This window comes from Carica papaya, chromosome 4 (assembly GCF_054855325.1).
Source record: "Carica papaya isolate Zhongbai chromosome 4, ASM5485532v1, whole genome shotgun sequence".
In the NCBI taxonomy this organism is placed as follows: Eukaryota; Viridiplantae; Streptophyta; class Magnoliopsida; order Brassicales; family Caricaceae; genus Carica; species Carica papaya.
Window position 1 is genome coordinate 28340528 of NC_142312.1, and position 23664 is coordinate 28364191.

Here is a 23664-nt window from a genome sequence, read left to right on the forward strand (position 1 = left end):
ACAATTGTTTTATGTGACAGAACTGTTAGTATTTTATTTTCATTTTCAATTTTTATCATTATGGTAATTATTGAATGATATCATATATAATATAGATGTGGGTTCATATCTTCATTTAGATTTGATAACATTCTTTTTGTATTTTTAATTCTTAAACTTATCATTTTCTATATATATTTAGATTATTTTAATTTTAAAAACAGACAGAAAAACACTATCGGAATTATTTTCGATAATTATACAACTATTAAGAAATCTTTCTGAGCAAATCTTTATGTTTCATTCGAGAAACTAGAATCTACTCATATGCCATATACGTTAATAATTATATGGGATTTGAGAGAAATCTTATTTATATTAATCTCACACCTCTCTCCATTTTCTCTTGGAAGTAAAATACGAGCAACATGATGTAATCTCACACTCTTTACTTACACAGTACAATCTAGAATGGGCGCATATATTTCACTCCTGCCACTGAAAATATTCTAAAATTTTGTTAAAACATCTCTCAGTTCAATAACTAAACAAGTATATAAATATTAATATAAAAAACTGTTATGATATACGAATTTTTACAAGATTACTACTTTAGTGTTGTTTCTAGTTAATGAAAATATGAGTTCTTCATCTGAACATTTAGAAAACACATCAATCAGATGCTAATTTGCTTGACACTCACCACTTTTTGTTCTTGGCTTTAACTTCCTATCTATATTTCATTGACGATATTCTTATGCGTTCTGTCAGCCTCTTTATGCAGCCTCTCATGCGGATAATCACATGGAGCAACTTAGCAAAAGGATTTAGATCTGTAAGATTCGAAATCATCAGCCGCTTCAATACTCTATATAATTGGCACAAATTTTTTAGGTCTTTGCATCCGTCACTAAGGACAGTCCATAAAGTCATAATGTGAATTTTTTGAGCAAATTTTCTCTGTCAGATTGACCTATGATCCTCTTTTGAAGTAATCAATTTAATGGTATTCATTGCCGCTTCCTCTCTTAGTGGCCGAAGCTTTGCATTTGTCTCAAGCTCAAGAGTTCTAACATGCAAATTTTCTGAAGTTGCCTCCAATACTCACAATCTAATGCGAAAGCAATGTCTACAGACCATAAGCAATTATGCTTGAAGCAAGAATCTCAGGCCTGGCCGAGAAGATAGCATCATGAGGTTTCATCACCTCTCTGGTAATCTCTGGTGAAGAAACAACAAAAATAGAAATTTCACCAGTTATAGGTGCATCAGATTCCATATTTTTTGGCCATGTGTGTCAATCTATGGAAAGGATGAGAGCTTTAAAAGTTGAGAATGTCTTCTATGACCTCCCACGGCCCTAGAAATAGATTCAGACTTGAGTCATTGAAGTCCAATATGTTCTTTGGTTCCAGGACCATGAACAGAAAGAAAAGCTAAAAAGCACTGGGACTGGGGCAAGATGGAGCTTCATGAGGAAGTTGGATCATTTAATCATTAAGGATCATCATACATAAGATATTTCAACCCAGTTATATTTTGTTATTGAGCCTTGGAGTTTTACAAGATTTTCTTCTAATGGCATCTCGGAAAAGATTTATTTTTTTTTTCAAAAGAAAAGAGCTGTCTGAGATTGATGCCATATTCCATAAGCTAGTTTGGTTTTGAATAATTAGGATTAGACTCCAAGCTTTATCCTTTTTGACTAATTCAAGGAGCTATCTCTTTCTTTCCTTGCTAAAGCTAATTCAGAGAGAAGTACCTGATTTTTAAAACTCTTTTGGAGTATTTAGTGATGCATCTTTTACATAACAAAATCTGGACAAAAAATAGTATAAATGGTATGCAAAAAAGTTGAAAGAAGAATAAGAAAGGACATAAAAGTAAACTGCAGGTTACTAGACTCCCCCCTATCTTTCTTCCCTGCGCTCTTACAGGTGCCATATCAAGCTTAAACTTGCCCAGACGTAACAAGAAATTCTCTCAAAATTTTAACTCAATGTTACTAAATCATTGCCCTAACAAACACTGGTTCAGGCCAGCCTCTTGAGACAAATCTCTGTTTCATCTCTGTAAAATGAAGCTCTGCTTCAAAATCAGAGGTCTGGCATGTACTAAACAAACCCACATTGCAACACCGTCAATCATCTCTACATAAAAGACAGGAAGCAGAAGGCAAGAACCCTGCTGAAATTAAAAGCAGAGGAAATAAACAAGCAACTTAACTAAATGAGAAGAACTTTATATATCTGGTTAAGTACAAGTAATTCATGGCAATATCTAAAAACCAGTACAGTACATCGCAGATGACTAGAGCCTGCTTAACATGGACTAAGCAGCTTTAAAATTACCCATTTCTTGATAAGAGAACTTCAGTTCTCTCTTAAAAAACCCAGAAAGACTAAAGTTGTAAACCAAACAAAAATTGCAACTATATAACATAATCAGACCATTCAGATATATGGGAAGTATGATCCATGGTGAAACTAGGAATCTTATCGAGCTTGATTGGATTTGCTTTTCCTCCAACAAGTCTTGCTGGGTTCCCTACAGCTGTGGTTCTCGGCGGCACATCTTTTAACACCACTGAACCAGCACCAATCTTGGCTCCATCCCCAATCCTAATGTTCCCCAAAATACAAGTCCCTGCTCCAATCAGCACTCCATGCCCAATCTTGGGGTGCCGGTCCCCACAAGCCTTGCCAGTCCCTCCAAGTGTCACGTTGTGTAAGATTGAAACATTATTGCCGATCACCGCCGTCTCGCCGATCACTACTCCGGTAGCGTGGTCGAGCAAAATCCCCCGCCCGATTTTGGCTCCAGGATGGATATCCACGGCAAAAGCCTCGGATACTCTGTTTTGAATCAACAGTGCTAATACCTTCCGGTTTTGCGACCAGAGTTTATGCGCTAATCTATGAGCTTGGCAGGAGAGAAATCCTTTGAAGTTCAAGAAACAATGCACATAACTTATACAGGCAGGGTCTCGTTCTTTGACAGCTCGCAAATCTTCCTCCACTGCCTCGATTATTTCCCTATCATCTTGAAGCACCGCCAAGAAAATATCATACAGGGTACAGCTAGGGAGACTCAAGTTGCTTAACTTGATCGAGAGATGATTCGCTAATGCCCTCTCTAACGATTGCTGAGACAATATCGAAGTGTAATAGTAGCTTGACAAAATGGGTTCTCGCTCAACATCCGATCTAGCTTCCTCTTGTATTTTAACCCAAACATCGACTCTATCCTCTTCCCGATGGATTTCGTCCACGAGTGGGCGAGTGTGAATCATTTTAGTCTGATTCCGAGTGATGGGTATACAAGAAGAATGGTCAGAGAAACCGGTTCTGTAAATCTTGACGTACCTGAACCCATCATCGGTTTGGGGACAGTCTGATATCGAAGCTTCAATGCAAGCCGCCATAGAATTATCGGAAGCTTTCTGGGGTTTGGCCCGACAGAAAATCACAGGAGATGCGCGGGAAGAAAACTGGAGACGTTGAGGGGATCGAAAAGAAGGCAAGTTAATATATAACAGGAGACTCAAAGGTCTACCTATGACATGAACTTTCATGGAAAAGGAGATTTTCTTGGGAAAATGTGATCTGACATAGGGAACGAGGGTTGGAAGGGATAAGCAAATGTGGCTTGTTATAGACGTCCCGATTGACTGTCTGGTTCATGGAGATTGGTATTTAAGGGGGTCGTAACGTTGCTTTCGCCTGCAATTATACAGAACTTAAGAGGTCAAACTTGAAAAAAGAAAAATTAAGTGGTGAAAAATATAAATATTTATTTCCGTAACGACAATAATTCTAGAAATTTAAAAGAATATTTTAATTGTTTTCCTTTTCTGGAGTTGACAATAAAATAAGATAATTTTGATGGGGTAAGGTTCGATGTATTAACGTTCTTATCAGGTAATAAAAATTTTAATTTTAAAAAATAAATAATTTTTTATTTAGTAAAAAAATAATAATAATTTAATAATTTACTATATATAATATGCATTTTAGTAGTTTTAAATAAAAATATTTAGGAAATAAAAACCTAAGAAAATTAAAAATTTATAAATTATAGATTACGTTAGTAATTAATATTCTAATATCATTTAATGATTTAATTAAGATTTATTACCGTTTGCTTAATCGTTACATCTCTTTGTCCATACTTTTTTTATAAATTCTAGATTCTTTTCACATCTAGGATTGTAATTTTAAATTAAAATATTTTAAGGTAATAGTTTAATGTTAAGATTATGGATTATATAATATGATATGTATACATATTAAAGTTATTTTATATTTATCCTAAAACTTAATTCATTAAATGGAAACCTAGTAATCCATAACTTTAATTATCTTTACCCATTATTATTTTTCTTAGGAAAAAAAAAAATGTACAAAGCTCATGATTGAGGTTGTAAAAGAAGTATAATATAGCCCACAAGATGGAATATAATTAAGTTGTATTTGAATTTGAATTTGTAAACATCATGACCCCACAACCCACAAAACATAAATATATATATGAACATATATGTTACCTTTTATTATCAGATGACAATTGATAAAAAGTAAATTATATATATCATATATATTATAAATAAAAAAAATTCATACCATCCATATGTGAGCACGAAACTTGAGGTCTCAAAATCAAAACTTTTTATAGATAATAAAAAAAAAAAAGACAAAATATAATATCAATACAAGATACAAATTTGAATTAAAATACTGTAATAAAATAAAATTAATTAAAAATTATTATGATTATTTCATTACCATGTAAAAATATAAAATTCATAATTGTAGGATTGAATATCCAAGTGAAAATTATTTTATTATGTATAAAATTTGTGAATTATAATTAATTTATAGAGACCATATAATTAATACATAAAAATTAAGAAATTAAATTAAATACAACTTTAAATAAAATATTAACATATACTGTTTAAAGATTTTCATCCCAAAATATTTTACTGTTAAAAACTAAAAAAGTAATAATAATAATAATAATAATCGCTTATTATTACAATTACTGAGGCAGTAAATTGAAGGAGTGGAGGATATAATTAATAATAATATTTATGGGTAAAAAAAAATAACTGACGAAAATGACGTGTGCGGTGACGTGTGCGGTTTCTGACTTGCTTGTCAGCTAGTTACGGTCAAACGGACTAGCATTGGTTTGGATTGGTCCAACTGTAGCTTCTACGCCACGAAAGGAAGTATTGCTCACACGCATATCAAGCGCGTTATCAACAAATGTATTTAACCCTTATGTAATCGATTACGTCTTGCCAACAGGAAAACTACACGTGAAAATTCCTCCCAAAATTTCTCCACCCGTCACCTTCACATGTTTACCTGCCACTGGTACGTTAATATATGTATATATATATATAAATATAAATATATTTTTTATCAGAAAAATTTAAAAAAAAAGAATTATTAAATTATGGTAATTGATTTAGAAAATAAAATATGGTTAGACAATTAATTTTTCATAGATATTCTATTTTTTATTTGATTAAATTAACGTAATAATTAATTTGATATTACCTTTTATCCCACTTTTAAAAACTAAATAAAGCACGAATATTCAAACTATTGTTAGAATATTCCAATTTTTTTGAAATCTAATTGTTTCGATTTAATTTTCATATAAAAATTCATTATAATTTTAATTAAATATTTATACCAGTTATATTTTTTCTTGACTGGTATTTATACGAGATATCTATGTAGTAAGGTTTGATTCTTTTTTTTTACGGATAAATATTTATTTATTTACTTTTGATGCAACAAAAGTAATTAAGAAAACGCAATTGATAAATAAATTCACCAAAAATAATTTTTATAATTTACTTATCTTTGTAATTTTCAATTATAATGATTAATTTCATGTACATAACGTGACACTACAAATTATTATAATTAAATGTAATCATGAAAAAACACAAAAAAATATTAGATGTGATTGTTAATTGTAATTTATTATAGATATATTTTGTAATAAAAGCATTTAAAAGAAACAACATTTTTTTTTTTTTTTACATATTTCCTAAACAAAAGTATCTTATACAAGCATAATTAATTATATGTGGTCCGATTGATTTCTATGGTGCCAAGAATTTAATAATTTATATTATATACTTTTAGAGTCCCACATTGGCCCTCCATTTATTTCTAATAGGAGTTAAATCATATATTGAAACAATATGGTAATCCTAACTGTATTTATTGTAAAGGTTCGAAATTAAAGGAAAATAATTTATATTTTAAATGCAAAAGTAAATAATAAAATTAGGGTTTTCGTTTCTTATACAGTAAATTAGAATGCTGAATAAAATTATGAGAATGTCCCTTTTACAGCGGTTTATAAAAAAAAAAAAAAAGTAACAATTATTAAAACAAATAAATAAATGTTCTAGTGAGTTAACCTCCACTAGTACTTGAAGGAAATCCGGAAGGTAAACTACTCACAACCTTTTTGCTTATTGAGATCTGGATCTTACTCTTCTTGATTTGAAATAGTTAATAGAAGAGTGAACTACACTAATCTTGTAACACCCAAAATTGGCCAAGTAGGCCCTGGAATTGATTTTTTTGTTTATTTGGGACATTTGCATGTACCGTAAGTGCGTTTCACTTCCCAAAAAAAAAAATTAGGGAACCTAAGAACCGCCCGTAGGTGCAGTAACCATTTAGTTTTTGGTGTCGAATAAAGTAAGGACCCCTCACCCTATTCTCTATCATAGATGTGAAGTTTGAATAAATAATAATACGGTCTTTTGTACAAGTTAGATAGATATGCATAATTAATTATGGATTGCTAATAGAGCCCGAATCGAACATTATTCTTTATCGATTTCTTTTTGATTTATTTTACAGTTTAAATGCATTGCGGTATCTGGTTTATCTATTCTATGGTTTTAAATGCATGTATCACTGCTTACTTGACAACTGTATGATTTAGGATTTAAATATGATTGCATTACCGGGTGCATGTTCAATGTTTATGTGATTGTGTTTGATTTGGTAACGGAGACTAAGGAAAAACAGAAAATGGGTGTGATATAATAAACAGATAAGATGACAGCCTCACTAGATGATTAGCAGATGGTAGACGGATCGAGTTCATAAGGAACCCTACTGTGAATGTTGTTTCATACCGGACGGGGTATAGAGATTTGGTCATTTAGTGCTCATACCAGACAAGATATGGGGACGACCCGCTTCACCCTCATACCGGATAGAGTATTGATGTTTAATGTCTAGGTGTTCCTACCAGACGTGGTATGGGGACGTCCCTGGAATTAAGATTATTAGGGAAAAGGGTTCACGTGTAGCGGGAACACCCTTATGGATTCCCATGAATACTAGTAGGCTGGTGAAACGAGAATGGTTATGATTAGTTATTGTTAATGAATACGAATTTATGATATGTCTTATGTTACTAATTGTGCATGAAGTTATGATCTATATGATGTTATTGTCTTTATAGGTTATTTTCACATATTCCCCAATGGTAAGAAAAATGGTAAATGGTTTTACTTTTAATGAATGTATTGGTTTAAATCTATTGCTCCATTGGTTGTTTTGATTTTCTACCAACCTTTGCTTCTGTGCCAGTGATATAATGTGATGTTCTTACTGGGTTAGTGTAGCTCACCCCTTATTTAACCATTTCAGATCAGGAGGACTTGGTTCCCGAGCCTGATCCGCAAGAAGGCTGCGAGTAGATGCTAGATACTTTATAGTTTCCTTTATTTTTTCTATTTCTCGTATTTCTTTCAGAGAATTTATTCCGTGATGTTTGTTTAGTACTTTTACGTTATCGTGTAAGGGATGTTAACCTTAACATTTTATTTTGCTTTCGCACTCAAATTATTATATGCATTTGCTTTTAAATTTCCAGGATTGTTACAAATCTAATAAGAATATCATACTAATAACTGATACGGAAAAGCTAAAAGTTGGTAAAAATTACAAAACAACTAATGGAGTTCTAAATTTAATTAAATTCATTTAACATTAAAATATTTACTTCATACTTACAATTACGTATTTTTCAAAAATCAATATATAAAGACTAATATCCATATAATATTTTAATTTCATGCACAAGTGAACAAGATCAGTAATTTTCCTTTTTAACCTACTTACTGAAATCCCTATGGGTCCATAGGGATATCTTCTTATTCGTAAACTCAATCTCAATATTTTTCAGTTAATCCGACTGTCTCTATATCTCATCCGGTAATGAGTGCCAAACACACCATTACCTGGATATCCCGTCCGATATGAGGGTGGAACATATCTCTCAAACCCTTTCAGTGTGGAACTTCTCAACCCCGTTCGATTGAGATAATGTCCACTGTAACAGCCCTGGAAATTTAGAATGGAATGTATATTAAAAATATCAAATGCGGAAGCAAAGTCAAAAATTCGATTAACATCCCTTACACTAAAACCAAAAACGTGCTCACAATATAAAAGATCAAACTAGCTAAAGGAGAAACTTGAAAGTAAAAGCTACAAATATGGCTATGGAGTCTTTAGGCGTTCCCTTCGTCGTCCTCCTGCGGAACTGGCTCGGGAACAAGGTCTTCATGATCTGAAATGATTAAATAAGGAATGAGCTACACTAGCCCAGTAAAGACATCACGATATCTCACCGTCACGGAGGTAAAGGTGGGTAGAAAACACAAAAAGACTAATGGAGCATAATTTACAACAAAACCTTTTATCAATAATAAAACATTTACCATTCACTTACCTCGGTGAAATTCATAAGTCAATATACGAAAATAATAACATCATCATCATCATGAAATCATATATAAACTGTATAACGTAATACTTATCAAGCCTTTCGTAATACAATCGTTACACAATATATTTTCCTCATTTACCAGCCCACTAGCATCCATGGGGATCCATAGGGGTCCTGCTACCCGTTAACCCTTAACACTTGAAATCATATTCCAGGGCCGTCCCCATACCCCGTCCGGTATGGGCGCCAAAACTATAAACCTCGTTACCCCATCCGGTATGAGGGTGAAACGGGCCGTCCCCATACCCCGTCCGGTATGGGCGCCAAAACACATAAGATCTCCATACCCCGTCCGGTATAGGAGACCACAATCCCGGTAGGGTTCCCTACCGACCTGGTCCGTCCACCATCTCCCAGGATATCTAGTCAGGCTGACCACATTATACAATTACCCATTTACATAATCTTTTATTCTCTTTTTCCCTCAGTCAGCATTATCAATACACATACAAACAAGCAAGACGATAATTTATGCAAAACAGACAACATATAGTATCAATATCCCAATCATTCAATCTATAATCAGTAAAATAGTAAAATATGCACACGAAACTATAAAATGAAAACATCAAACCTCATGCTGCATTTAAAACTGTAAAACAGGCCAAATAACAGTTAACCGGCAAACACACTAGACTCGGGCTCCATTAGCGACCTTAAGCAATTTCACACATTCGTTGATTCATGAAATACCGTTTTATCATTTATTGAACTTTAATACCGTGATAGGAAATAGGGTGAGGGGTCCTTACTCGTTTTGGGGTCCGAACATGGCTTCACAGTGCGCTTGCAGGCTGTCCCTAATTTTTCCTGAATTTTTTTCGAGAAACTGAAACGCACTACTGGTATCTGCACGTGTTTCAAAAAATCCCAAATTAGGCCCAGGGCCCCTTTCGGCTAATATCGCAACTTCGGCACGGCGGCTCCGCCGTGCTCCGGCGACGGTGCCGCCGCTTGCGGCGGCAGTTCACCTCGGGTTGGCCGTTTCCGACCGAATTCGACCACACTAGCATTGGTTCCTGCGATAAAACAACCCTACAGCCCTCGGGGGGCCGAAAATTTACGGAAAACCGAAGCTTACCGGCGACGGTGCTCTCGGGTGCGGCAGTTCTTCGGTGAAGTTCGTGTTTTGATGATTCGGCTCTAATCAACCTGTAGAGAAAAGAATGGTGATCACGGTGATATAAAAATTGCATTAAACGGAGGCCGGGAAGGGCCTCATCAGAGGCAAAAACTGAGGAGGGGCGCGGCGGCGCCGCTGGCTTCCGGCCGTTTGGCCGGGATTTTGGCTCCGATTTGGCCACTGGGGAAATCAGCGTGGAAAAACGAGTCGGGGGTATGAAATTTACCTCGATCGGCGATTGGAAATCTCCCCGGTGCGGCGGCGGGTGGCGGCGGCCGGCTCTGGTTCGTCTTCTCCGGCGAGGGCAAGCGGCTAGGGTTTTGTGGTCTGGTGTGGGGGTTCTATTTATACCCTTTTGCCTTTTGATCTTAGCCGTCTATTTTGATTTAATCTGGGCCGTCCATGTGATTAAATCTGGACCGTCTGTGCGCGTGATTGATCTGGACCGTCCGATCGCGCGTACGCGGATCGCCAACGTGGCCCGTCTCGGATCGACGTGGTCTTGCCACGTGGCAGGTCCCGGTTGGCCGGGACTGCTGACTGGGTCTGCTGACATGGCTGCTGATGTGGCCCCCTTTTTTTTTTTTTTTTCTTCTTCTTCAATTTCCCGGGCGCTACAACTCTCCCTCCCTTAAAGAAATTTGGTCCCCAAATTTGCCTCGCTACTCTTGATCGAACAGATGGGGATATTGGGCCCTAAATTCTGATTCCAGTTCCCAAGTAGCCTCTCTGGGCGTGTGGTTCTGCCACACGACTTTTACAAATGATATTTCCTAGTTGCGGAGTATTCTACTCTCTCGGTCCGTGATACCGATCGGTACTTCTTTATAAGACAAGTCCTCTCGGAGTGGAAGCGGTTCATGAGCCAAGACATGAGAAGGGTCCGGATTGTACTTACGTAGCATAGATACGTGAAACATATTATGAACCCGGGAGAGCTCAGGAGGCAGTGCAAGTCTGTAGGCAGTGGTACCAATCTTGTCTAAGATTTCAAAGGGTCCAATATATCTGGGGTTTAATTTTCCCCTCCTGCCGAACCTACTAATTCCCTTGAAGGGGGTGACTTTAAGAAACACCCGGTCGCCTTTCTCAAAGGCCAGGTCTCTCCATACAAATAATGGCGCCAGGTTTTCAAGGCGTGTATGATTGCGGCAAGCTCCAAGTCATGGGTAGGATAGTTCTTCTCATGATTCTTTAGCTGTCTAGACCCATATGCTATAACCTTTCCATGCTGCATTAGGACACAACCTAGGCCCAGATAGGAGGCATCGCTATAAACTGTGTACCCTCCTGATCCACTCGGTAGAGCCAGCACTGGTGCAGTAGTCAGTCGCTTCTTCAACTCTGAAAAACTCCTTTCGTAGTTCTCATTCCATTCAAACTTTGCATTCTTCTTTGTGAGTTGGGTTAGAGGAGCTGCTAGACTAGAGAACCCTTCGACAAACCGGCGGTAATAACCTGCCATCCCTAGGAAACTGCGAATTTCCTTAACTGTTGTCAGCCTTTCCCAACCAAGTACCGCTTCAACCTTTTCGGGGTTCACCAACACCCCTTCCTTCGATATAACATGTCCTAGGAAGGCGGTTTGCTCGAGCGAAAATCCACACTTGCTCAACTTCGCATACAACTTCTTTTCCCTGAGTACCTGTAGGACTTGGGCAAGATGATGAACATGTTCTTCCCTACTTTTTGAGTAGACTAAGATATCATCGATGAACACGATGACAAATTGATCCAAGAATTCTCTGAAGATTCTGTTCATTAGATCCATAAAGATGGCCAGGGCGTTGGTTAGCCCGAACGGCATAACCAGGAACTCATAGTGTCCGTACCTAGTTCGGAATGCCGTCTTGGGGATGTCTTCTGCTCTCACTTTTACCTGATGGTAACCTGATCGTAGATCTATTTTAGAAAAGACCTGTGCACCCTGCAACTGATCGAAAAGGTCATCAATCCGGGGAAGAGGGTACTTGTTCTTAATTGTTACCTTGTTTATCCTTCTGTAATCAATGCACAGTCTCAACGTTCCATCTCCTTTCTTTGCAAAAGTAACCCCGGCACCCCATGGGGAAATGTTGTGTCTAATGAAGCCACTGTTTTGTAGCTCAGTGATCTGTTTCCTTAGTTCTTCCATCTCGATGCGGCTCATTCGGTAAGGAGCTACCGAGATGGGCTGGGTTCCTGGCTGTAAGTCTATGGTGAACTCGACCTCTCTGTCCCCTGGTAGACCGGGCAGTTCATCCGGAAATACGTCTGGAAAGTCTCGGACTACTAGAATCTCTTGGATACGAACTTCTTTCTTGGGTTTACCTAGTTAGAGAAAATACAAGATTAAGACACTGAGAATTAAGAAGAAAAGAATTTGCCATTAGGGGAAAATCAGTACCGAATAATTTTATTAACTTGTAAATGGTTCCTCATTGGGAGGATTAAATACAATCTTTTTGTTAAAGCAGTCTATGGTGGCGTGATACGCCGCTAACCAATCCATTCCTAGGATTACATCAAAATCCCCTGTGTCTAAACCTATCAGGTCTACCCTCAATTTCTTATCTGCTATCTCCATGGCACATGCCCTGTAGACAACCTCTCCTAGCAATGTCTCCCCCCCAGCGGTAGATACAAGCAATAATGAATCAAGTCTATCAGGTGATATACAAATTTTGGAAGCAAGAACATGTGAAATAAAAGAATGTGATGCACCAATATCAAACAAAACATGAGCAATGTGGCAAGAGATAGTATACATACCATGTACCACGTCCGGGTCTGCGTCGGCATCCTTCTGGGTAAGGTTGTAAACTCTGCCCTGGATTGGAGGCCTCCCTTGATTCTAGTTCCTAGGGCACTCCCTTGCATAATGCTGGGCACTGGCGCATATGTGACAGGTGTTGTTGAGGCGGTAGCAGGGTCGGTCCCCATGATCCCTACCGCAGTACTGGCAGATCTTCCCACGTGCTGCCCCCGTAGCCTGAGGAGGAGCCTGGACGGCGGGTCTGGGCCTCTTACTAGGTTGGACAAGCATGGTAGGCGCTGGTCTGCGGAGCGGGGCTGAGGGTCGGGAACTTCCCGCTAGCTGAGGGCGGGTGTCGAAGCTCCTTTCTATTATCTGCGCCTTTGCCAGGACTGCCGAATATGTCTCGAGCTCCATCACCAGTAAGTGCTGTCTGATCTCCGAACGGAGACCCCACTGGAATTTCCTGGCCTTCCGGCCCTCATCCAACAATGTCTCCGGGGCATGTCAGCCCAGCTCCAGGAACTTACGGGCATACTCCGACACTGTCATATTTTCCTGGACCAATTGAGCAAATTCTATTTCCTTTAGATGTTGGATGTGTTTAGGGAGATACTCCGCATGGAAGGCCGCTAGGAACTGCTCCCAAGTAACTGGTGCAGGCAGGGTGGCCCGCTTGAGCTTCCACCAGCGTACTGCTTCCCCTACCAGCATGTAGGAGGCAATGACAGCCCTCTGCTCAGGAACTACTCCCAAGGTCTCGAAAGCTCTCTCAGTCTCTGCTAGCCAGTATTGGGCCTCTTCGAAAGAGGATCCCCCTGAAAAAGTAGAAGGGTTCAGTCTTCTGTACCTCTCTATGAAGCCGGGGTCGATCAAGGAAGGAGCGGGGTCCCGAGGTAGAGGGACTGGGGCCGGCTGAGGGTGAACTGGGGGACCCTGTGGTGGCGCCTGCTGATGTGGTGGGGGCACTGGAATGTGCTGTGGCGGCACCTGTTGGTACTGTGGCTGTGGTACCGGGTCGTACCGCGGCTGTGGTGCCGGGTGGTACTGTGGAGGAACAGGCTCCTGCCGAGGTCGCTCGGGATCAGCCTGCTGTAGCGGGGGCTCAACCTGCGCTAGCGGAGGAGGTCCCGGTAACTCCCTTCTCTCCTCTTGCCTTCGCTGGGCAGCTGCGAGAGCCTCCACCATCTCGAATAGTCTATCTAAATCCTCCCGAAGTGAATTATCTGGGGCCGCTCGGTTTAGTGGGGGCCTTCCTCTCTTCATTCTCGTGTACCTGCATTCACAAGGAATGATTGAGTAACGATATATCGGTGAGTATTTCTCTAAGGCACTATTGTGTAAGGGATGGGTCCGAGGAAATGCGGCTCTGATACCAACTGTAATAGCCCCGGAAATTTAGAATGGAATGTATATTAAAAATATCAAATGCGGAAGCAAAGTCAAAAATTCGATTAACATCCCTTACACTAAAACCAAAAACGTGCTCACAATATAAAAGATCAAACTAGCTAAAGGAGAAACTTGAAAGTAAAAGCTACAAATATGGCTATGGAGTCTTTAGGCGTCCCCTTCGTCGTCCTCCTGCGGAACTGGCTTGGGAACAAGGTCTTCCTGATCTGAAATGATTAAATAAGGAATGAGCTACACTAGCCCAGTAAAGACATTACGATATCTCACCGTCACGGAGGTAAAGGTGGGTAGAAAACACAAAAAGACCAATGAAGCATAATTTACAATAAAACCTTTTATCAATAATAAAACCTTTACCATTCACTTACCTCGGTGAAATTCATAAGTCAATATACGAAAACAATAACATCATCATCATCATGAAATCATATATAAACTGTATAACGTAATACTTATCAAGCCTTTCGTAATACGATCGTTACACAATATATTTTCCTCATTTACCAGCCCACTAGTATCCATGGGGATCCATAGGGGTCCCACCACCCGTTAACCCTTAACACTTGAAATCATATTCCAGGGCCGTCCCCATACCCCGTCCGGTATGGGCGCCAAAACTATAAACCTCATTACCCCGTCCGGTATGAGGGTGAAACGGGCCGTCCCCATACCCCGTCTGGTATGGGCGTCAAAACACATAAGATCTCCATACCCCGTCCGGTATGGGAGACCACAATCCCGGTAGGGTTCCCTACGGACCCGGTCCGTCCACCATCTCCCAGGATATCTAGTCAGGCTGACCACATTATACAATTACCCATTTACATAATCTTTCATTCTCTTTTTCCCTCAGTCAGCATTATCAATACACATACAAACAAGCAAGACGATAATTTATGCCAAACAGACAACATACAGTATTAATATCCCAATCATTCAATCCATAATCAGTAAAATAGTAAAATATGCACACGAAACTATAAAATGAAAATATCAAAACTCATGCTGAATTTAAAACTGTAAAACAGGCCAAATAACAGTTAACCGACAAACACACTAGACTCGGGCTCCATTAGCGACCTTAAGCAATTTCACACATTCGTTGATTCATGAAATACCGTTTTATCATTTATTGAACTTTAATACCGTGATAGGAAATAGAGTGAGGGGTCCTTACTCGTTTCGGGGTCCGAACACGGCTTCACAGTGCGCTTGCAGGCTGTCCCTAATTTTCTCTGAATTTTTTCCGCGGAACTGAAACGCACTACTGGTATCTGCACGTGTTCCAAAAAATCCCAAATTAGGCCCAGGGCCCATTTCGGCCAATATCGCAACTCCGGCACGGCGGCTCCGCCGTGCTCCGGCGACGCGGCGGCGGTTCGCCGCGGGTTGGCCGTTTTCGGCCATTTCCGGCCGAATTCGGCCACACTGGCATTGGTTCCTGCGATAAAACAACCCTATGGCCCTCGGGGGGTCGAAAATTTACGGAAAACCGAAGCTTACCGGCGGTGGTGCTCTCGGGTGCGGCGGCTCTCTGGTGAAGTTCGTGTTTTGGTGATTCGGCTCCGATCAACCTGTAGAGAAAAGAATGGTGATCACGGTGATATAAAAATTGCATTAAACGGAGGCCGGAAAGGGCCTCATCGGAGGCAAAAACTGAGGAGGGGCGCGGCGGCGCTGCTGGCTTTCGGTCGTGTTTTCCGGCCGTTTGGCCGGGATTTTAGCTCCGATTTGACCACTGGAGAAATCAGCATGGAAAAACGAGTCGGGGGTATGAAATTTACCTCGATCGGCGGTCGAAAATCTCCCCGGTGCGGCGGCGGGTGGCGGCGGCCGGCTCTGGTTCGTCTTCTCCGGCGAGGGCAGGCGGCTAGGGTTTTGTGGTCTGGTGTGGGGGTTCTATTTATACCATTTTGCCTTTTGATCTTAGCCGTTCATTTTGATTTAATCTAGGCCGTCCGTTTTTGATTAAATCTGGGCCGTCCGTGAGCGCGATTGATCTGGGCCGTCCGATCGCGCGCACGCGGATCGCCAACGTAGCCCGTCCCGGATCGACGTGGTCTTGTCACGTGGCAGGTCCCGGTTGGCCGGGACCGCTGACTGGGTCTACTGACATGGCTGCTGACGTGGCCGCCCCCCCCCCCCCCCCCCCCCCCTTTTTTTTTTTTTTTCTTCAATTTCCCGGGCGCTACATCCACAGTATGGTTCTCTATGTATTGAGTCCGTCCACTATTCCCCAAAGTACCCAGTAAACCTTTTATATATAGTTCCCCATCAACAAAATAATCACCAATCGCATATCGATATCTCATTTTATGTTCACAGATTAATTAAACCGCATTTAAACAACAATACAATTTTATACCTTAATAATCAAGAAACGTAATTAGAGTCTTTATTTCTAATCAATCAATCAGATCAAGAAAATAACGATTTCATAATCAATAAATGAGAAAATAATTAAAAACAATCATTTAAAGCGCACGACGGAACAATAAGCAATTTAGACAGTATAAAAAAAATAAATAGGCAACACAGACAAACTATGACAAATATGAACTAACCGGTTCTGACTCCACTAGTGACCTGTAATTATTTTTAAGATTTTTCTATTTTTTAACAAAACACAAGATATTCGATTATTAAGCCTTAATTTACCATAACAGAGAATATGGTGAGGGATCTTTATCCGGATTGGAGTTTTGAAACGTCGTACTATCTACTATGCCTCCTGACGGTTCCTAGATTTCCAGAATTTTTCATGCGAAAATTAAAATATTTGTCACATACCCAAAAATACCTAAAAAACTAAAATCGGTGTTGAAAAACCTTCCGACAAATTTTAAGGTTCGGGTGCCGTCGCCGTACTCTGGCGTCGCGGCGGTGGTTTACCTCGACTTAGTCAGTTTTGGGCAGTTTAGGTTGGTTTTAACCAATTTTATACGTGTCCCTAAGAAAAAACACGTTAGGAAGCATCGATTGGCCAAAAAAAGTAAAAAATCGAAACCTACTGTCGAGGGAGGTCTCCGGGTGCGACGGCTCCGCTGGTCCTCCCAGCTGAGGTTCTTCTTCAGCTAAAGTGCACCAAAAAGAGACGATGAACACGGTGCTTAAAGAATCGTGTAAAATGAAAAACAAGAATGAGGTTATCGGAGAACATTTTAGGTTTTGACTGCGGCGACTTTGCTGGGCTTTGCCAGCGATTTTCTGCTCACCTGCCGTCCCTTTTGTCCTGATATGGCCACAGGGAGACTCTTAATTGAATTCTGAGTGGGAAGAAATTTTTTTAACTTTTTTTAGCAGTCGGCGGTGGCTCTAGTTTAGGTTGGTTTTAACTAATTTTATACGTATCCCTAAGAAAAAACACGTTAGGAAGCTTCGATTAGGTAAAAAAATCAAAAATCAAAACTTACGACCGAGGGGGATCTCCAGGTGCAGTGGCTCCGCTTATCCTCCTGGCTGGGGTTCTTCTTCAGCTATCATGCACCAGAAAGAGACGGTGAACACGATGATCAAAGAATCGTGTGAAATGAAAAACGAAAAGGGAGTCATCAAAGAGGGTTTTGAGTTTTGGCTGCGGTAACTTCGCTGGGATTTGTCTGTAATTTTTGGCTCACTCGTCGTCCCTTTTGCTCTGATATGACCACAATGAGACTTAGAATTGAATTTCGAGTGGGAAAAAAAATTTATTTTTTTTGACGGTCGGCGATGGCTTTGGTGCGACAGCGGCCGGTGGTCAGCCTCCTTCTCCAGCGTCTAGTTCTTCTTCTCCGGCGAAAACTGGTGCGGCTAGGGTTAGGGTTCCCTAGAACACGATGCTTAAATACCCACCCTATATCGATCTTGGCCATTTGTTTAGGAATACATGGCCCTCTATCATCTGTTAGATCTATCTTCTTCGGGTAATGAATATGGACCGCATGATCAAATTGAATCCGATCATTTGATTGCGTTTAAAGAGGGAATGCATATGGATCGTTCACGCGCACGAAATGAGATCTGGACTGTCAGATCGTCGAACATGCGGATCGCTCGCGTGGCCTCCTGCATGGTGCCGATATCAGTGGAGTTGCCACGCGATGTGCTCTGGTTTGCCAGGGCTGTTGACCGAGGCGTCTCACATTGCCAAACTTTTTTTTTTTACGATTTAACATATATTTTTAAAAATATCTCTCGAATTTAAAATTTTGCTCTTTTTATTTAAAATTATTTTCAATTTTGTCCCTAATTTATTTTTTTCAAAAATTTAATAAAATCAAATTGAAATAAATTAAAATAATTATTTATATAATATATTATAAATAAGAGCAATTATCCCGGACCGATTTTTGAGTCCGGATATTACATTTATAACTATAAATTATTATTAATTTTAAAATTTAATTTATGTGGGATGTAATTTTTTTAATATTATTTTTTGGAACTTGCCACACCCGCAAAATCCCACTAGTCCTATTCATGAGTGTCATTGTAATATCACTTGGTAACCATTCAATTCATCAACTTTGGTCCACACTATATGCGTATATGTATATTATATATTTATATATATACGTACAAAATTTCAATTTGAGGCCTTCATCGAATGTGTGTGTATATAGGGAAATAAATTTTGCATATGAGGGTATTTTCGTAAAGGTGTGAGAGGGTGACTCTTCAAACTTTGAAATCTAAAATCTAAAATATATAAACACTAACCAAATTGAGAAAGAGGTCGAATTGACAACTCTTCTTTAAATAAATATTTTCAACTTTATTTCATTATGTTGAAAAAACAAATTAATACAATTAGAATTAGAATTAGAATTATATATAATCTAAAATAGTATGTTATATTTTTAATTTAGTTATTAAATAATATAATTATTAAATTTTATTATTTACATGATACCATAGGAAGATTTCTAAGTTTAATTTTGTTTAGGTTCAATAATTCTCATCATATTATTTTCCAAAAGACTATTATTATTATTATTATTATTATTGTTGTTGTTGTTGTTAATATTATTACCTAACCTTTGTATGATTTAAACTTTAAAGGGAAGTTAAAAAACAATTTATTAGTGGTAACAATGTAATAAGTAGTTAATAGAAAGTATAAAATTTGCTTAAAGAAATGTACTTATGTAATAAATATTTCATTTAAAAAATAAGCATTTATTTATTTTGTGAAAAATTAACAAGATATATATGTGTTATAAATTTTATTGTATACAATAAATATTATTATTCAAGTAAATATAAAATAAATATTTTAACTAAATTAGTCAAAATACGAATTCAAACAACTCTAAGAGAGAGATTTGTCAAAAAAAAAAGACGTCGATCGTCATTTGAAACTAGAGTTGTGTGTTCATATGCATATATGTGTGTATTAATAATTTTTAGGATTAAAAGAAACGGCAAAATGTATTTGAGGCGTAAGTATGCCTTTTTTCTACTCCCTCTATGTTTTCGTTCTCCTTATTTTTTGTTATTGTTTTCTTCTTCTCTTTGCATTTGAATTTTATCTTATAAGTCACAACTAAATTTGATTCACTAAGTTAGCGAGAAAACTTTCATATTATCTAAACAACTCATGGAGAACGAATACGATGACAATTGTCGCAACAAAAAGAGTTACTTACCTCTTCTCATCAAGACCCAAATATCCCACTAGGGTTTTTTAAAAATTAAAAATATACCTTATTGAAATCAATTTTGAAGAACCACACACCCTTTAAAATTACTATAATGGGTTTAAATTATTATATTTTCATAATGACTAATATTGTAAATTCACTACTTATTCTTATCAATAAAAATAAAATTACTAAAAATTATAAAAACTCAAATCATCTTCGATTGAAAATTTTGATTAGATGTAAATCTTTTTCCCCATACTAAGTTGATCAATTAAATATATATATATATATATATATATAATAGATTAAGATTCTAAAGATTTAAAAAAATAAGTAAACTAGACAATAATGGAGGCAGAGAATATATTTCTTTTATTGTTGGAATATTCCAACATAAAATATTATTATTTATTCTATGTTGGATATGAAGCATATAATATAGAGGCTTGGATACAAACACAAAGAATCTAATTTGAATGGTGATTCATTCTAACTTTTTGACTTTTTGCACCACATCAAACCGTTTATGAAAAAGGTTAATGCCAAATATGAAGAATTACCGGGGAAAGGCATATTTTCACATGAATGGTATATGTAGAGTACTTTTCTTTTACAATAAGAATAATAAATATATACATGTATATATATATAAATACTGCCTTGTTACTTGCTGTTTCTCTTTTTTTGCTTTTTTAATGGAAAATGGCCAAGATTCTGCAAGTACCATAATGCTCCTGCTGCTGCATGCTCTGCTGCTGCTTTCTTTCTGGAGTGTGGAGCACCATAGCACTCCAAAATTGTTGATGATTCTCTAATTTCAATCACAACCTTGAATATGAACCTGCAATTATTCAACATTCATACATATATAAATATGTATATGGACATAACCATTTTTTCTGGGTATATTAGGAGCTCAATTCTTTGTTGTTTTGATATTATTCATATAACTTTCTTTTTGGGGTGATAATTTAGTATCATATGGTTTAAATTTGATTCCCTTTAGATTCCAACTTCCGCATGTTTATATCTGAAGCTTAGATACTTTGAGATGTTTCATGCAAAACTACCAATTTTATGACAAAAAAAACTCAGCAAGATACTTGAATTGTCATGAAAAGGGTGCAGAAATTAGATTGAAACAGGGCAAAAATCACACGGACGATACTGCATTTTGTCATTTTAGCTATTAAACAGAGTCTTAAATCTTTGCTTTTTCAGAATTTACTTACTTTCTAGTTTAAGTTGTGATATATTTCTTTATGAAATAAGTTATTAGGCATAGTTAAATGATTGATTAACTAAGAGATTGATTATTATGAAATTTTAGACTTTTATTTAGCATCTTTTTAAGTTATCATGGGAAGTTGAATCTTCACAAATTAAATCAAACTTATATGGATAAATAAAACTTTATTGCTTATATTCTAAAGGTGTGTTGACATAAAAACTCCACTTACAGAGTCAAGTGAATAGGCCCTTCCTCTTTGCAGCACTGATACACCGGGGAATTCCATCTCTTTGCAACACAGACTTCATGCAACAGAAGTTTCGCCGACAAAGTATCTGAAGAGTTAGTATTAGTTAGACTTAAACTTAATGGACAACACAAACACCACTCTAATGTTGAATTGAAAGGTTCAATTGAATACACAAACAAGAGTAGAGAATTAAAGTTCTAAGCAAAAAGCCTAATCATACCACCAGAATGATCTTATAAAAGATTCTTGGCTGGTTACAATCATTGGTAAGACCTACTCAAGTCCAGATTGTTATAATCTCTAAGAACTTCTTTCACCAAAAAGCCTATGTGACAGAAACTGCATAGTTTCTGCTCCAAAAACAAGTTCTTTAGTTGGAAAATATATTAAATGCTTTATCTAAATTTATAAGTCATTGAGCAAAACCTTCCTTAGCTTCAAGATATATGTCTCTAATTAGAAATAGGGCTATGTAGAGTACGAACTTTGGGACTCGGCCTAATTTCAGTTAAACCCTATGATTTTGTTTTGTTCCAGTTCAATATCTTATAGTTTGATTTTTTTTTTTTTCATTTTATATTAAAGTTAAACTGTTAGTTTTTGAGAGTATATCTATACTTGCTTAGACTTGAAAAACAATTCATCAAACTTCAAGGCCAAACAAATCGAAATTGGAGGAAAAACTTCAAAAAATTACAAGATAAATACATAAAAAAAAACTAATAATTTTAATTAAAATCACAAAAGCTAAAGCCTATGCTAATTAACTGTCACAAAAAAAAAAAAACACGGGTTAAACAACGATTAGACCAGACCAAGGTGTAAAACTACGACTTTCCATTAAAAAAAATATATTTTATATATATGTAAATGATTGAGTAAATGATTGAGCTAAATGATTGAGCTTCAGAAGAAAATGCTTAAACCTCTAACTAGAAAAGTAAATGATTGAGCTTCAGAACCTTCTTGTCTAATGGACTCCTAAACTAAAACTCACTAGCAGAAGCAATATTATTGAACTAGAAAAAGCTGCAGAAACCAAAAACAGATAAAGCACTAGACTATAAGACAAGAAATTCTCCTTACGCCATACAAGTGGGCAACAAGCACACGCAAAACATTTTGGCTAAAATAAGCCAAATTCCACCAAATCTATATACAAGTTAGTGAACTGTAATGGTTTATATGTATCATTATATAAGATATAACAACACTCTACAATAGTGAATATTCACTGTTCCAGGCCACATGGGCCAGCGCGTTAATAAAATCTTAAGAGTTTGAAAAACAGAGTACATAATTACAAGATAGAGTATATACAGATTATGTAACAAAGTATTCATCCTATATTTATACCATTATCCTATATTTGGATAATCCAGTGCTTATCTTATATTTATCATCCATTAATAGTGTCTATCCCGTTCTTATTCTATTAATCTACGAAGCACTTAACAATTCATGCATATTTTCCAAATCGTCCATTGAATTCTATATTTAGCAACGAAAAGCTTGTACAAGAAAACTAAAGTTTGCAATTAAGATATATTACTTTTATAGCAATGGAGATTAAACAAGATAAAATAATGATGATTGATATATACCTTGTCCGTACACTGATAAACACTACATAATACATGCATCAAACATTACAAGAACACGCTGAAATTCAAGCAAAAAACGCCCTTTCAAAGGGCACTAAAATTGATCAGGAGCTAAAATTTTTTTACCTTGAATTCTGAATTCAGTCCCATCTTCACCGGGCTCCGGGTGTACTTTCTCTGCGGAAAAAACACGAACACTTTGTCTTCCAAACTTAACTATGTCTTCTAAATTTGCCCCACTACCCAGAGCTTCTTGCCTGCCGGCCGTCACAACATCAGAGAACTTTCTATTTCTGGGCTTCTCCTGTCTGAACTGAAAACATCCATGAAAAGATTATGAACTTCCACGAATACCCGACCAAAAAAAAAAAAAAAAGTAAAATCAGACAACCAGAAAAAAAAAAATGGAACCATGGGTTACTCAATTTACCAGGATGGGGGAACTTTTGATTGAAGATGGATCAAGAGGAGGTATGTTGTTGAGATTGAGCTTGAATTTGTTTGGGCACCAAGATTCCATCGTCTTCCCCATCGTCGTCATCTTGTTCCACACCTTCTCCTGGATGCTTTGAGGCCGAGTTCTTGTGAATGGAGATGAGAAGAAAGTAACCTTGGATTTATCGCTTCCATGTCAATCACCATAATCCTCGGAGGTAGAACAGTAAATATGTTAACAAGAAAGGGACGAAAATGGGGGTAACCACCTCGTGCAGCGCCATGGCTTTGTACTGTCACGACCAAAATGGTTATTATTATAATAAGTAAATAATAAAATAGTATTGTAGTCTAATCCTTTTTTAAACATTTTTTTTTTTTATTTTCTTACTTTTTAGATTACTTAAAATATATATTTTAAAATATA

General features: G+C 37.3%; 2 protein-coding genes across 2 annotated transcripts; both read right to left on the bottom strand.

Annotated features, from left to right (window-relative positions):
- Nucleotides 1-2200: 2200 nt before the first annotated feature.
- Nucleotides 2201-3663, bottom strand: LOC110820847 (serine acetyltransferase 1, chloroplastic-like). Its single transcript, XM_022050452.2, has one exon. The coding sequence runs from the start codon at nt 3551-3553 to the stop codon at nt 2411-2413; it is 1143 nt and encodes a 380-aa protein (XP_021906144.2). The 5' UTR covers nt 3554-3663; the 3' UTR covers nt 2201-2410.
- A 16603-nt stretch (nt 3664-20266) lies between these two features.
- Nucleotides 20267-23551, bottom strand: LOC110820629 (ribonuclease 3-like protein 1). Its single transcript, XM_022050156.2, has 4 exons — nt 23233-23551; nt 22929-23115; nt 21178-21283; nt 20267-20558 (listed from the first exon to the last, which is right to left on the bottom strand). The coding sequence occupies exons 1-4, from the start codon at nt 23341-23343 to the stop codon at nt 20381-20383; spliced, it is 582 nt and encodes a 193-aa protein (XP_021905848.1). The 5' UTR covers nt 23344-23551; the 3' UTR covers nt 20267-20380.
- Nucleotides 23552-23664: the final 113 nt, after the last annotated feature.

Excerpts from the sequence above, each read along its gene's own strand:
- LOC110820847 (XM_022050452.2), bottom strand. The coding sequence starts at position 3,553 with ATGAAAGTTCATGTCATAGGTAGACCTTTGAGTCTCCTGTTATATATT.
- LOC110820629 (XM_022050156.2), bottom strand. The coding sequence starts at position 23,343 with ATGACGACGATGGGGAAGACGATGGAATCTTGGTGCCCAAACAAATTC. Across the intron at positions 23,116-23,232 it reads TCAAAAGTTCCCCCATCCTG|TTCAGACAGGAGAAGCCCAG; the intron begins GTAAATTGAGTA and ends GGATGTTTTCAG. Across the intron at positions 20,559-21,177 it reads GGGCCTATTCACTTGACTCT|GTTCATATTCAAGGTTGTGA; the intron begins GTAAGTGGAGTT and ends GAATAATTGCAG.